The 11,974-nt window shown below is 43.2% G+C and overlaps 1 protein-coding gene across 1 annotated transcript; it reads left to right on the plus strand.

Moving 5' to 3' along the window:
• The first annotated feature begins 2,356 nt into the window (after nucleotides 1–2,356).
• CCL20 (C-C motif chemokine ligand 20) lies at nucleotides 2,357–9,259 on the plus strand. Its single transcript, XM_048315110.1, has 4 exons — nucleotides 2,357–7,332; nucleotides 7,563–7,677; nucleotides 8,391–8,468; nucleotides 8,753–9,259. The coding sequence occupies exons 1-4, from the start codon at nucleotides 7,251–7,253 to the stop codon at nucleotides 8,778–8,780; spliced, it is 303 nt and encodes a 100-aa protein (XP_048171067.1). The 5' UTR covers nucleotides 2,357–7,250; the 3' UTR covers nucleotides 8,781–9,259.
• Nucleotides 9,260–11,974: the final 2,715 nt, after the last annotated feature.

The raw sequence follows: 11,974 nt of genomic DNA on the forward strand, positions 1-11,974 counted from the left end.
GGACACAGCATCCTCCTTGAAGCCCCAGCCAAGGGCCCAACCAACAGGGCACTTTTGGGGCTGGCTGGAGTTGTCTGGGCTAGCAATAAGTAAGAAAGACTTTGAAAATGGGGACAAGCAAGATAATGCTTGAAGCAGCCAAGGGAACCCTGCAGAAAGAGAGGAAAAATTACCCTGGCAGATGTTTCCTTAACAGGAGCTAGGGCAAGGCTGCCCTTTTTAGGGCCTCCAAATGCCTCACAGAAATCAAGAGGTGAGGACCAAGGTCCAGAAAAGGGGTGTAGGAGGGTAAGAAAGTCAGTGATCTCGGTTGTGTTATGCAAAAGAACCTGTAAGAGTCAGGATGGAAGGGATGTGGTGGTGTGGTTTCCTTGGGAAAAGAGCAGGCCTCTTGGAAAGAGGGAAGTCCAAGCTAGCTGGTTTGGGCAACCATGGTTTAAAGCTCCTGATAGGAAAGTCCCTATAACGTAACCATGGAGTGCTGAAAAGCTGCAGTGATTGCAGCACTTGCCTTGAGAGGGCCTGTGTCCACAGCTGCTTGACACAGCCACTCCACAGGGTTAACTAACAGCTATTTAAAATGATCTTGATTGGTTTTTGTGTGGCAATCCAAAATAAGCAGGTATTACTGGGTATTTTTAAGCCAGTCTTCCAGTAACACATGACAAAACCCTGGCTGTGTTAATAATGTACTAAGTAGTCCAAGTAATCACATGTTCCATATGTCAAGAATGACTTAGTAAAACCTTCATGAGTTGTCTTGGTCAACTTAAAACTTTACCACTTCATCTTATTTAGTTCCTCTTTTGTCTCTTTTCTTTATAAGGTTTGTTTTATTTGTTTTAGGTCTTCCTGAGGAAGCAAAGAGAACACAAGAAAAAAACAGCTTCACATTTTTTAAATTATTCTCTTCTAATTTGATACAAAACCATGTTTCAATTGGATTAATGAATAGTTTCAGCACACCTAAAACTGCATTTTAATGAAAATTTTAAGTAGCAGATTTTTTTTCCCCCTACCTCTATTCTTGTCTATTGCTTTTCAAAATTCAGAAAATGTCACTCTTTCATAATTGCCAAAGCACAGTATCTTTTTCTTCTCTTTTTGAATTAAATATTTTTAAAATGCAAGCCCTCATTTTTTAGTTTTGGAAGGCATTTTCATGTTCAGGCTGTGGATTTTGGTTCCAGCAATTTTCCTTTTCCAAATCTTCTTTGGGATCTATGCATCTTGGGGAAACTCTCAGCCAAACCAGAGTAGTTGAGAAGCACTGACTTGTGTGGAAGTGGTGAGGCTCAGGCTCAATTTCAGTGTGGCTGTATGATCACTCTAGTGCTGAAAAGTTGCTGACAGCTTTTCTTGGTGAAGATTTTGGGATGTTAAACACATCTGTTTCTATCATGTGTTTAACATGATAGAATCCTTGAATTGCACTCATTAATTACATTAACTACTTAATTAATCACATTCCTACTTTTTGTAATCAGGTTTCTTTTTGTCTGCAAATGATGCTTGGTGGTCTCAGTCCTTTGCAGGAGATAGTGTATCCTCTCAAGTGATTCCTTCCTTTCTTCTCTTCCTCACCTTTGTAAGTTATTCAGAAAAATCTGCACTTCTGGGCTACTTTAAGGATCAGAAACGTATTAGTCAAAATGTTTCTGCTGTTGTGTTTACTTTGCCTAAAGGCAAATACAAATTTAAATTGGAAGAGACAAGGGCTGTAACAAGGCAAATATAATATAACTTAGAGTCCAGCTTGGCAGGCAGCTTTTAACTGTTTCCTCTTTTGACTATATGGTGTCTTGACCCTGGCTGGATGCTCTAAGCTGCTCTATCACTCCACTCCTCAGCTGGGCAGAGGAGAGGTAAATAAGGAAAGGCTCTGAGATCAAAGTAAGGGCATGGAGAGATTACTCACCAATTGCCAGCACAGGCAAAACAGATTCAACTTGAGGAAATTAATTTAATTTATTAGCAATCAAATCAGGGTAGGACAATGACAGGTAAGATCAAACCTTAAAACATCTTCACGCCACAACTCCCTTCTTCCTGGGCTTAACTGTACTCCCAATTTTCTCTACCTCCTTCCCCCAGCTGTTCAGGGGTATGAAAATGGGGGGTTTGGTCAGTTCATCACATGTTACCTCTGCTGCTCCTTCCTCCTGGGGGGAGGAATCCTCACACTATCTCCTTGCTCCCACATGGGCTCCTCTCTCCATGGGGCCACAGGTCCTGCCAGGATCCTGCTGCAGTGTGAGCTTCCCAAGAGGTCACAGCCTCCCTTGGGCATCCACCTGCTCTGATGTGGAGTCCTCCAAGGGCTGCAGGTGGATCTCTGCTTCCCCATGGGCTGCAGGGGCACAGCTGCCTCACCATGGGCTGCAGGGGAATCTCTGCTCTGGCACCAGGAGCAGCTCCTGCCCCTCCTCCTACACTGGCCTTGGGCTGTGCAGAGTGGTTTCATATATCCATCCTCCATATATTCACTCTTCTCTCTGGCTGCAGTTGCACAGGGTTTATTTCCCCTTCATAAAGACATTATCCCAGAGATGCTACCATTGTTGGTGACGGGCTCAGCCTTGTCCACAGAGTCCTTCCTTGGAGCCAGCTAGCATTGGCTCTGCCAGACATGGGAGAAGATTCTAGCAGAAAATCCACCCCTGGTGCCTACCCACTACCAAAACCCTGCCACACAAATCTAATGAAGACTATTTTTTCATTCTTCTTTCCAACTATAGGCCTTGCCATCACCTTTGAGAGGTCCAATTCTGTGAAAAGGTGGTTGGCTACCCCAAGGGACTGCAGACTGAGTAGAGTCTTTGCAGAGAGAAATCTGACCTCAGAACACTGGATATTTAGCTTCTATATGTAGGTAGCAGCAAGCAATCAGCAGTTCCAGGATGGCTGCCAGGATGTTCATGGCAGGTGCACCAGGTCTCCTCATAACCTGCACTTTCGATAGATGAAGTTAATTTCCCCCAACAGGCACATCTTGTCCATAATTGCATCAAAGCAATGTCATTCAATAGTATTTCTAGATCTGTAACTTATGAAGTGCAACCTATAATTAGTGCAAATTGGCTTCTTCCTCAGATAACGATTTTTGTCAGTCATGCAAGCACTAAATTGCATGAAATCACTGGATTGCATCACAGCCTCTGAAGCTCCAGAGATATTGAGCAAGTTACCTCTGGAACTTTTGTGCTTGGGATTTATTACACATTTACTCATCAGAGATTATGCAATGATTAAATCCCCATATTTGGCCATGTTCCTTTCAGCTACTGCCTTCTCATGCCCTTTGCTTTGTCAAAGGAGTCCTAAACCATTGGAAATTACAGAAGGGAATTTCCCATTTGGTTCTCTGTTTCCTGGTTGATCAGCTATATTGCTGTAAGGCTTTATTTTCATCATTTCAGAAAAGGTACTAATATGCAATAAAACAACATCTCTTTGTGAGGAGGAAAAACATGGAAACTATTGTTAACTGCCAGTTGATTAACAACTGTCATTATGTTTCTCATCTTTTGTAGGGGACAGGAAAAGATACTGACAGTGTCTGACATTCAAGTCGATAAGAGATGGTTTGGGCTTTTTTATTTTAATCTTTCACGTTTAATATTAGACCTAAACCCATAAAGTGACAATAATCAAATGGTTAATGATTATAAAATTCCTTCTCTTCAAAAGTCCATGAAGTGTTTTAACTCTTGTGTGGAAACCAGGTGGACTGCTCCTGTGCTTCTCTGTGATGGGGAGAGTGATGTGGTAAGCTCTTTCCCCCCAAAGAATGCCTTTTTTCCCCTGTATGGGGGTGTTTATCAAGGTTGAACTATTAAGTCCTCTTCAGCTCTTCAGACTTCCAGCAGGTATGTCTGTGAGTAAGAGTCCTTTGGGATATAAGAGAGGAAGCATATTATCAGGATGCAGCAGCTTGGTGACCAGGGAAATTTGCCTCTGGCTGTAGCTTTGCAGATGGTGTCTCAGAGCAGTTTGACTCTGCAGCTCTCCTCTTTAACATCCCCAAACTGCTCAGAACTGTCAGTTTCCCAGTATTATTTGGGAAAAGGCCCAGTTTTTCCTGATGCATTTCCTCTCCTTCCACAGGTCTGACTGAATGGCTCTGCAGCACTGGCACTTAGGCTGTCTTTGCCTCATCTTTTGTTACACACACAGGAAGGGTGTGAGCCTGTTCTCTGGAACAATGGGAGAGGAAGCTTAGGAGAGGATGAACACTTTGTCAGTCTATGTTTTGCTGCTCTGCCTTACTGTGAATGCAGTTGTTGTGAGGGGATCTGAGGAGGGACAACAGAAGGGAGGGAAGCTGAGAAGCTGACAGCAAAGTCAAGTCAGGAAGACAAATAAGTTAGGAAATTAAAATAAGAAACAAACAGCTAAATGGGGAAAACTCACAAAAAATAATGTGGGCTTGATTGTGGCTTGGGAAGGAACCCAAGTTTAAGATCATGCTCAGGGAAGGGCCACATCCAGCTTGAGTATCTGCAAGGGTATTCAAACTAGGCTTTCACATCCTGTCCTGGGCAACCTGTCCCAGTGCCTCACCCCCTTGCTATGGAAAGCAGATTTCCCCACATCTGATGGGAATTTTCCTTTTCACAATTTGTGGCTGGTACCTCTCATGCTTTGGCTGTACCCTCTAAGGAGACTCTGGGCACAGCCCTCCCCATGCAGGCACCAGGGTAGGGAAATGATGGCCTCCCTTGACCTGGTGGCCCCCTCCATGTCCAGCCTTTAAAGTGCAGCAGTGTTAAGACACTAAACACATTTATATGGCACCTGCAACTGACCCAGGAACAGGCTCAGAAGTGCCACTGGCCACCCGGGGCCTGGCAGCCCCATCTCTTGCCTGTGTGGCAGTCCCCAGCCAGCCCATACAGCCCCACTTGGTCACACAGGTGCCAAAGGAAACCAGGTTAAAAGTTTGGTTGGGTCAGGGTGAACAACAGTCACTGTCCCATCATGCCCAGGGAATAATGAATAACACTTCCCTGGAACACATAAGCACCTCCCTGTTTTTATATATTTTTTGCTTTCTGTTTGCATTATGGGTTTGTGAAGATAAAAGACTGATAAGATACAGTTATGTGTCATATTAGAACCAGCAGAGCTTTCTTGAGCTGTTTGCATTAAACGTTTTTGGATTGTTTTAACTACTTCGTGCAAATAAACTGAAGGTGCTTTGTAGATATCAAGTACAAAAAAAATGACAGCGTTCCTAAAGTTTGGGCCATCCTTGTGGCTGTTGTAAATCTAAATCTTAACCTAATTTCCTAAATCAAACAAATCATGAGATAAAAGGAGCACCATGAGCATGAGACCAGGCGTGATGAGGCGCATCCCCAGCCATGGTCAGTTATGGGAACCACTGGTGTGATGAAAACTGCCTGAGGGCAGGAGTATGGGGTGAGCACTGCCCAAGTAGTGTCATCACTCTGGTATCCAAACTGCTGGTGTTTAGGTAGAAGTGTCAAAGCTCAGATGAGAAGATTCTGTCCAAGAAGCACTGAATGGAGAAGAAATAGACATGTAGAGTCACAAGGAAGACTTGAGGTGCAAGGCCACCTCCATGTGGATAACAGTATGGACTAGGAAATGGCATAAGAAATGCCAAAGTTGGGTACAGGTGTAATAGATTTGGGATCCATGAAATCTGTACATAAAGGAAAAAACTGCCATTCTAGGCAGCCAGTTTGAGGCCTTGCCTAATGCTGACAGATAGTCTTTAAAGCAGTGCAGAGATAGCTGCATACTGAGAGCATTGATCTTTTTATATTTTTGTGGCATTTCGCTGTGATCCATAAAGCAGTTACAAAAAGCCGCATACATCAGGGCATGGGTTCTTTGTTGCCTCCTCCCCATCCTTTGGCCAGTTGCTGTGACTCTGCAGAGAAGCATGTCCAGGGTATGTGATGCCATGCACACTGCAAGGTTGCTCATGTATACCTCAACCATAGGGAATTCCCTAAATTCTCGCTATTACATAGAGAAATTAATTTCTCTGAATAGCATTCTGTTCTAGAGTTCGAGCTGTTTACATTTCTACAAAGAAATAATAAGAACTCACCCTTTGATAGAGGTACTGAAACTCCGTGAAGGATAGAAGGCATGTGATTATAAACTGACTACAACTGTCCATGAGCTCTACCTTAAGAGAAGCCACTTAAAGCTCAGGTTGCTCTATAAGCACCTGGAGCTGGCAGCAGCTCCTGTGTACACTGGCTGGCCAGGACACAGCCTACAGCCATAACAGTAGTTTCACACAAATCCTTGAACAGTATGGGAAAGTACCATCCTTCAGTAGCAGCTCAAACAATGTACTTGGAGTGGTGACAGAGCCTCTCCCTGGTGGTTTCTCTAGAGCTGTGCAAGGCAATTTCAAGATTGTGTGTATTTTTGTTGAATGTTCAGGAGTCACAATACTCTGGTATGGTCTGGGAAGCAACAAACTACAGCTATTGTTCATTAAGCAGCATTAATGCATCCTAGACAGCACAGATTCAGAGGAGAATATAGGCCCCATTTCAAGTCTCTTTTAAGTTCATTCTGTTTCAGATGAAATAGTTCAGGTGTGTTACAAACTGGTAGGAATTCATGGCAGGGAATGGTTAAGGAAATGGATAAGGAAACTGAATAAACCCATTTGCAGTAATCTGGAAAGCCTGATGTTACTGCATTGGCCAACCAGTAAATATTAATGTAGTACTTTGGTGTCAGTGCAGCTTGTGACCCAGCTCCTGTGAGCTTACCATACTGAAACAAATCTGGCTGGCTCAGCCCACCTCCCTCTATCCCCAGGCTGGGGTTATTAAACCAGGGCACAGCACACACACTTTCTGTAGGTAACATTTAAAGTTACCTACATTTGACTTTCCTCATTTCACAACCCACACTCCTACCCCTAAAATTACACATGCTTCACCCACAGAACCATTACCTCACAGCCTTTTGCTTCCTTTTCTTTTAGACGGAATCTTTAAGCTACTTAAAAAAAATATATATATATTCCCCAGCACACTGTTATCTCTGGTTGTAGCACCCGGAAGGAGTGCTGGGGCCAAATTGGGCACGATGGAATTTGCTGTGGGGAAACCCGCTGATGACAGTGGAACCCGCCCGTGTGAATTCCCGTGGCTCCTGCCACCCCTTTATAAGCAGGTGGAGGTGCGGCAGGGCTGGCAGGACAAGCAGCCAGGCACTCGCTGAAGCACAGCTGCCTGTGTGGAGAGGGAATGATTGGCTGCAGCAGCAAGAGCATGGTCCTGGTTTCCCTGCTGGGGCTCCTGGTGCTGCTCCTGTGCAGCACCTCCGAAGGTGAGTGAACTCGGGCGTTCTGCCCTGGGGAGGGCTCCCGGTGCTGCTCGCAGCTGGCAGCACGATGAGGCTCAGCTGTAAGAGAACGGTTTCAGCAAAGTGTGCTGCCTCATCCTCCTCTTCTGCCACGAGGGAGCTGGATGGCTGGGGTTGACCAGTGAGTGCCCTAGACAGCTGGGCAGAGTGGGCCAAATGGGGTCAATTGACTTTGTTGTTTTCCTTCACTCCAGCACAAAGCAACCAGGATTGTTGCCTGTCTTACACCAAAGTGCGTCTGCCTCGGTGGGCCCTGAAGGGTTACACTGAACAGCTCTCCAGTGAGGTCTGTGACATCCCTGCCATCATGTAAGTTACTTTCTGAATTTCCTCTGGTTTTTCTAACATATATTAACCTTAGGATGTCTGTTTGGGCTAAAACTATGATTTGAATGTTAAAAGCATGATTTTTCCTGCCTTTTCAAACAGTTAAATTAACTAAATAAATTGTATCTCACACCTGTAAACAAAACACACAACCTCTAGTTGATAGGGACTACTAACTCATTGGACAGTCATACAATGTAAATAATAATTCTGACTCTTTAGGAATCAGCTGTGAAACAAAGACATGTTTTGTCTCCAGCTAAGGATGACTCTGGCCAGCATAGAGTGCTCCCTTGCCAAAACCTGTGAACAGACACATAAGTGACAAGACTTCTAATTCACAGGGATCGGATTTTTTTTTTACAAGGTTCTGGGCTAGGTGTTGATCTGTCACCTTAGCTTGATAGCAGCTATTCTCCTTAATCTTATAAATTGTTTCTGGCATCAGCTAAGGTCTTTGCCTCAATAGATCAAAGAAATTGAACACCAGTTTTTGGTGCAAAAAATGATCCCTGAGACTGAAGTAGCTATTACATTTGAATTTCTTTTTGCTCATATAATATTGAGGCGTTTGGAGCATCCCATGTCTAGGGTTTACAAAAGCAGTTGCTATTGATCATTATACAGAGTAACAGCAATTACTGGCAGGGATTTCTAATGATTTACTGATTTCTTTATCATTATTTCTTTTCCAGTTTCCACACCTCCAGTGGGCTGAAGGCCTGTGTAAATCCTAAGGAAGGCTGGGTCAAGAAACATCTTCTTTTCCTGAGGTAGGAGTCAAAACTTCTAAATAACACTAGGCTGATGAAAAACAGGGCATGTATGAAAGCCTGTCTCGTGTCTCCTGAATGCCACTTTTGACAGCACTGGCGAACACATTTGTCTTTCCATGTCCTGTCAGACTTAGCTGCTCCTTTCTAGAGTCTTCTCAGGGACAGTCATGTCACATGTCCCTTTCTTCCACCTGACCTACTCTCTCAGGAAAGAAGAGAAAACTATAACTGACTTGTGGCTGAGGTCATTATTTATGTGTGTCCTCTCTCCCTTTCAACAGCCACAAGCTCAGGAAGATGTCAGCCTGACATGATTTCCAGCAAGGAGCTAAACACAGACGTGGCTGAAGAAGCACTGGGTTCAGGCTCTTGGCTGAGATAGTTTGTACACTGTTGTGTGCTCACTCACCTCCAACTCTGGCTTCTTTGGAACCGTTGACCTTCTCAAGTTGATTCATATTGCATCGCTGTTTTGCTTGAGTTAAGCATGTTAAAGTTTCTATTTTTACTAATATGTGTATGTTACTGATATGACATGAGTACTATTTAGTAAGGACTACCTTAAGCTGTTGTACAGAGCGTGAATTTTATTAAGTTTATTGCATCTTATTTTTGTTTTCTTCAGCATGTGTAAAGCAGGTTATTTATTCTGTTTATTTTGTTATTGTCTTGTGCCAAAATGTTTCCTTTAAGCTGTAGTTAGGATTATAATACCTCTTGAACTATTGTTAAACAAAGTCTGTTTGTAGAAAAAAATGGAAATTGGAATTAAAAAAAAAAAAGTTAAAATTGGCACTCTCTGGGATATGTTTATTTGTTTTTAATTGAAAATGTGACTTGTGATTGAAATTCAGTCCTTAGTTATGAGCCTCCAGCTAAAATAATTACACAGGTGTGTTGACACCTGTTAAAGCCACTTTCCACCTTGCTCACTCTGCTTGCCCTAGGGGTACCTATGACCTCCGTAAGATATAATCCCTTCCTCACCCGCAGACAGCTGCTATATATCAAGTTTTTGTTTAGCATGAAGACTTAGCTTCATCTTAATCAGACTTGAGGGAACCCCTTTTGCCAGTTTATTTATCTAGGAGAAACCTTACACAGTGTTAGTGGGCAAGCTTCTAGCTTATCCACCAAGGAGGATTCATATGGTAACACAAATCTGCTCTCAAGGGGCTTTTTGTAGAGGAGAAACTTTCCTACTCTTTTTGTGTTTGCCTGTGGTACCCTATGGCTTCCAGCATAATGAGCTTATCCTGATGCAGGCGTGCAGAGAGCTATAAGCCCTTGGCACAAGAGCCCTCTGTACTCCCCTGGAGGAAAGACAAAGAAAGCCAACAAGACTGTCCCCAGAGATTAGCAACCTTCCTCTAGCTTATGGCGACAAAGTGAACCATCCCCAGCATGCCTTGTTTCTATATGGTAATAGCCTGTATCCAGTTGGCTAATTGGTTTCTACCCCACCCCCTGCCTTTCCCATAAAAGGCCCCTGTTTCTGCCCCTGACTAGGGAGTTTACTCTCCGGATTTTTCTTCATAGGGGCCTGCGGGACAAGAAAAGCTACCTCTGTGGAGTAGCCAAATGAGGCTCCTGCCTCTCTGTCTCCCCGTTCGCCTTGGGTGGTTTCACAAAGAGCTGAATCACAAGAGCTGATACCATTTGTGGCGGAGAAGTCACTCCACTTGCTGAAGTCACCTGCTGTCCAGGGAGGCCTGCCACCGCCCCTGGAAGAGTTGTTCTTTGCAGGATGCTCTCTCTAGGAAGGTTGCAACACACTGGGTTGTCCACCCCTGGCCTCCTGAAAGCAATACAGGAGCTCTTGATGGAGGTCAGTGATGCCTGATAGAAGTAATGAGACTTCATGGAAGAGATGGGTCCAGGTGGACTGGGGAAGACTGCTCAGCTTTTTATGTACTGTTGCATGGCCCACGTGGACTTCAGGAATGTGACTGTGTAGGATGTACAGGTGTAGTCCTCTCACTGTCAGCACCAGAGTCTTATGGATAAATTTACACCTTACCTTTTAGTCATAGAAATACAAGCATTAATTTTAATTTAATTTAAACTTAAATGCAAAGTATTTTTGGTGCCCTTGAGAGAGGAGCTGAGAGATACTGGGTTTTTTAAAATGGTGTTTGAATGTAAGGCTGTTATTTTCTGGTTTCAAAACCTGCTAGAACTTAAAACAATCTGCTTGTGGCTCTACAAATCTGGGAACTCTCAGTTCCCTATGAGTGAAGCTCTGAAGGAGGAAGTATCTAAAGGAGCAAAATTAATTAGCTTTAATTTCCTTAAGATAGATTCCTGTTATTGAGAACATAATGTACTCTCCACGGAGAAGTAATTACCCAGCTTTTTCCCTGGGCATTTCCCTAACTTTTGGGCAGAACTGCAGAGCTCTGTCTCATACCTGCTAGCACTGGTGTGGGCTGTTTGGGCTCAAAGAGTTCATAGGCTAAATCAGGTACCAACAAAATGGTACAGACATGATGAATGGGTCTCTGTTAAAAGTGTTGGAAGTTGATGTTCCCCATGCCTACCTTGGGAATTTTTGTTAGGAACCAGAGCTGTAAAGAACTTGGTGCAGAAAAACCTGGAGTCCTAGGGTTGAATTCAAAGCAGGGGAGCAAAATAAGGAAGTGAAGACCAATGTGTGGAATTCTGTGGGTGGCTCTTTACTCCCAGTTCAGGCCCCTTTAAAGTTTTGTATTTCTTCTGTAACTTGCCCTTCTTCTGGTCATCCATAGTTCTATTGCTACAAAACCCCACATGCTTCATCCACAGAGCTATGACTTGTGGGATTTCTTTTTAGTTGTTCTTATTCTGGTCAAATTTTTTTTCATAACCAAGTCCCTGGGAAGAAAAAAGATATTGAAAATATTGGTTTCTATGCTGAGTATCAGAAATTGCTAAGGTTTTTATGTTACTGGTAGGAAAGCCTGTGTAGAAATAGCATGTCCCTCCATGCCTTCCTGGGGCTACAAATAGGCATTATAAGTGAGTGCTACAACTCCAAAATCATCAGATCAGAGGCACATTTTTATAAGTAATCTCAAGTGTTCAGTTAAAAGTTCAGATAGCTCTGTAAATCATGACCCTTTATAGGAAAACCTGAATCCTGATTACTTTGGTGGGACTGTTCTGCATTTGAGTAGGTGAGTTTCTATCTTCTCTCTATCTTTGGCCTTCAGCTCCTAATTCAGCCTGTGCAATGAATAATTTGGAGACTTTTTCTCTTCCATTTATATAATTTTTAAAAAAACATTATTTTTTTCTTGAAAAATGCTTTTTATTATAGCTTGGATATTTGGGAAGTAGATATGAGAGCTTTCCTGTCAAACTCTGAGCATAACTTTATACTTCAATTTCAAAGTGTCCTGCTTTCCCTGCATTGAGACCAGTCCTTGGTGATTCTTCTGCCAGCTGAAGTATTGCTATTGAATTCTATTTCTGTGTATTCTTTCTGTGTTCTTTTTGTTTGTTTGGTTGTTGGTTTGTTTTTT

This window comes from Corvus hawaiiensis, chromosome 10, assembly GCF_020740725.1.
Source record: "Corvus hawaiiensis isolate bCorHaw1 chromosome 10, bCorHaw1.pri.cur, whole genome shotgun sequence".
Lineage (NCBI taxonomy): Eukaryota > Metazoa > Chordata > Aves > Passeriformes > Corvidae > Corvus > Corvus hawaiiensis.